The 2,470-nt window shown below is 35.5% G+C and overlaps 1 protein-coding gene across 1 annotated transcript in view; it reads left to right on the forward strand.

The window, feature by feature from the left end:
- RADX (RPA1 related single stranded DNA binding protein, X-linked) overlaps positions 1 to 2,470 on the forward strand; it is a 65,580-nt gene that overhangs the window by 55,554 nt on the left and 7,556 nt on the right. Inside the window, exon 13 of the mRNA XM_017546431.2 lies at positions 1,453 to 1,620. Within this exon, the coding sequence (XP_017401920.1) occupies positions 1,453 to 1,620 (168 nt within the window). The remainder of the gene's footprint in view (positions 1 to 1,452; positions 1,621 to 2,470) is intronic.

The raw sequence follows: 2,470 nt of genomic DNA on the forward strand, positions 1-2,470 counted from the left end.
GCATGCGCCTGTAGTCCCAGCTTCTTGGGAAGCTGAGGCAGGAAATTGTTTGAACACGGGATGTGGAGGTTGCTGTGAGCTGAGATCGCATGGCTGCACTCCAGCTGGGGCGAAAGAGCAAGACTTCATCTCAAATAAATAAATAAATAAATAAATAAATAAAATTAATGATATGTATCTGAGTTAAATTTAGTCTTAGAATCAACGATATAAGATACCAGCATGTATACGTTTACATGAGTCTTGCAGCATTGCTAGTTGTGGGGTGGCTATGCTTCTTATAATAATTAGAATTCTTGGATAATTCTAAATAATATGATTATTCCAGTTTATGGCTACCAAATTTTAGTAATCCTTAGAAAGCTCTAAATGGCCCTTATCTATATGCTAAGTTAAATATCTGAGATTCAATGTCATTTCCCTGTAAAAAGCAAAGAAGTTGCATTTCTGAATTGGCTTGCAGCTTAATGAGAAGGTTTTGCATATCGATCATTGGCCTGTACTCAGTACTTAAGAATCACTGTAAAATATGAATCAGAGAAATATTAAGGTCATAGACTCTAGATGACTAAATATCTGGAAAAGACTGAAAAGGACGAGTTAAAGGTAACTCTCAGGTTTCTGGTTTGGGTAACTGGATGGAATTCATAGTTTTAAAGCTGTGCTCTGTGTGTTTGTTTACCCTTACTCCAATCAAGATGGTCTATTTAGTCTGGTCTACACCTTTGGCCTGTGCTATTCCCTGCCATGCGTGAAATGCTCTCCTCTCTGTTTATTTAAATGATACTCATCCTTTAGCACATAGCTAAAACCCTTTTCTTCTTCTAGGAAATCTTTTTTATCTATCCTAACTGACATTGACCCACATAAAAAGATGACAGTCAAAGGTCAGGATTCCCCCTTAGCCCTTAGTTGTTCCCCCTTAGCCCTTTTTCTACCACAACCTTTTGTGGCCCTAATGGTGAGTGTGTGAACCTTGTCTTTTATATTTGAGGACAGATGGGACCTAGTTACTACGTCATCCCTGAACTTGCTTTAGTCAGATATCCTTGAGTCCAAATGACAATAAGGGAACCAACAGTCATCTCCAAATTCCCCTGCCCCAGAATAGCACCAATCCTAAATGACCAAGGAAACGCTCTACATGTCTTCATTTATATGACCATGCTATCTCTTGTATAGTAAGATTCCAATCTTCCGTCAGTAGAGGAAAACTTTTGAACTGTTATTTCCAGCAGTGGTGAAAGGTTGCACTAAAGTGTCTACTCTTTCAACCAATGCCATGTATTCATAAATTGTAATGCTAAAAGTTTAGTCTACAGTTTTCAAACACAGTTTTTTTTTCAGAACTGAAGCTATTTGGAACACGTTGGGATCAAACCAGCAAACTTGGCATCAGCACCACATGCTAACCCACTGAACTTTTAATAATGTATGAATTTTCTTTAACAGGCCTGAACCATGAGATAGCAATCGATGTTGCATTCCTACCCATGTATTGTCCAGAAGATATTCGAACATCTCAAATAGACACACTGTTGACCTCCATGAATTACAGCTGTGCATATCCACAGAATGCAAATGCCAATGACCGATTGCCAGGTCCGAGAGCAGTTGCAGGTAAAACAATCTCAGTGTTCTTTTCACTTAGGAAAAAAAAATTAATTATAAACAGCCCTAACCTTAAGATTTTATTACGTAAACAGTTCTAGTCTTAACATTTAATGTAGTTTTAATTAAAGGGTTATTTGGTAAATGTTCCCCAAAACTTACAAATGAGAATATGTATTTTAAATAAATTGAATAGCTGTTTCTACTCTAGGCAGGCATTAAGAATATTATTTTATAATTCCAAGTATAATTATTTCATCAGACATAAGTGGTATGCACATGGAGCAGTACAAATTCTACTCTTTCCTTTTTCTCAGGCAACACAATTTGTCATTTTGCCTTGTAATTGCCTGGAATTATAATACCTCCATAGTATAGTAGAGTAAAATTGTTTTCTCTTATAAATGTTTAATTATTCCAGTGCTATGCAATAAAATCCTTGAGAACTGCTAGGAACATATGTATTCCCAATAGTGAAACTATTCAAGCAGCTAATTGTTTAGGTTGCTGCATAATATGCTGAAATTTAAACTGTTTCTATGTACCTATAAAATTATCTGTCCAATTATAATTACCCCATTCACTTTTTTTGTTGTTATTTCTAATTCCTAAGCATGTGGTAAAGTTTCTAGCAGTTTTCATTGAGCTTATCAGGATATTACATTTAAAATAGCTTTTAAGAAAGGCCTTATTATCTTGGAATTTCGTAGCGGGTCTTTCTAAGCTGATGTGACTCTTGAGTGTATGCTGTTTTTGAATAAGTCTTATGAGCTGTGTCTGATGATAAAGTAATTTTTGGCAGTAATAGTTGCTGCAAATTGAACTAGAGTACCTAATTTTATAAAAGATGATTTTTTTT

The sequence above is a fragment of the Cebus imitator genome, unplaced genomic scaffold (genome assembly GCF_001604975.1).
Source record: "Cebus imitator isolate Cc_AM_T3 unplaced genomic scaffold, Cebus_imitator-1.0 Scaffold189, whole genome shotgun sequence".
In the NCBI taxonomy this organism is placed as follows: Eukaryota; Metazoa; Chordata; class Mammalia; order Primates; family Cebidae; genus Cebus; species Cebus imitator.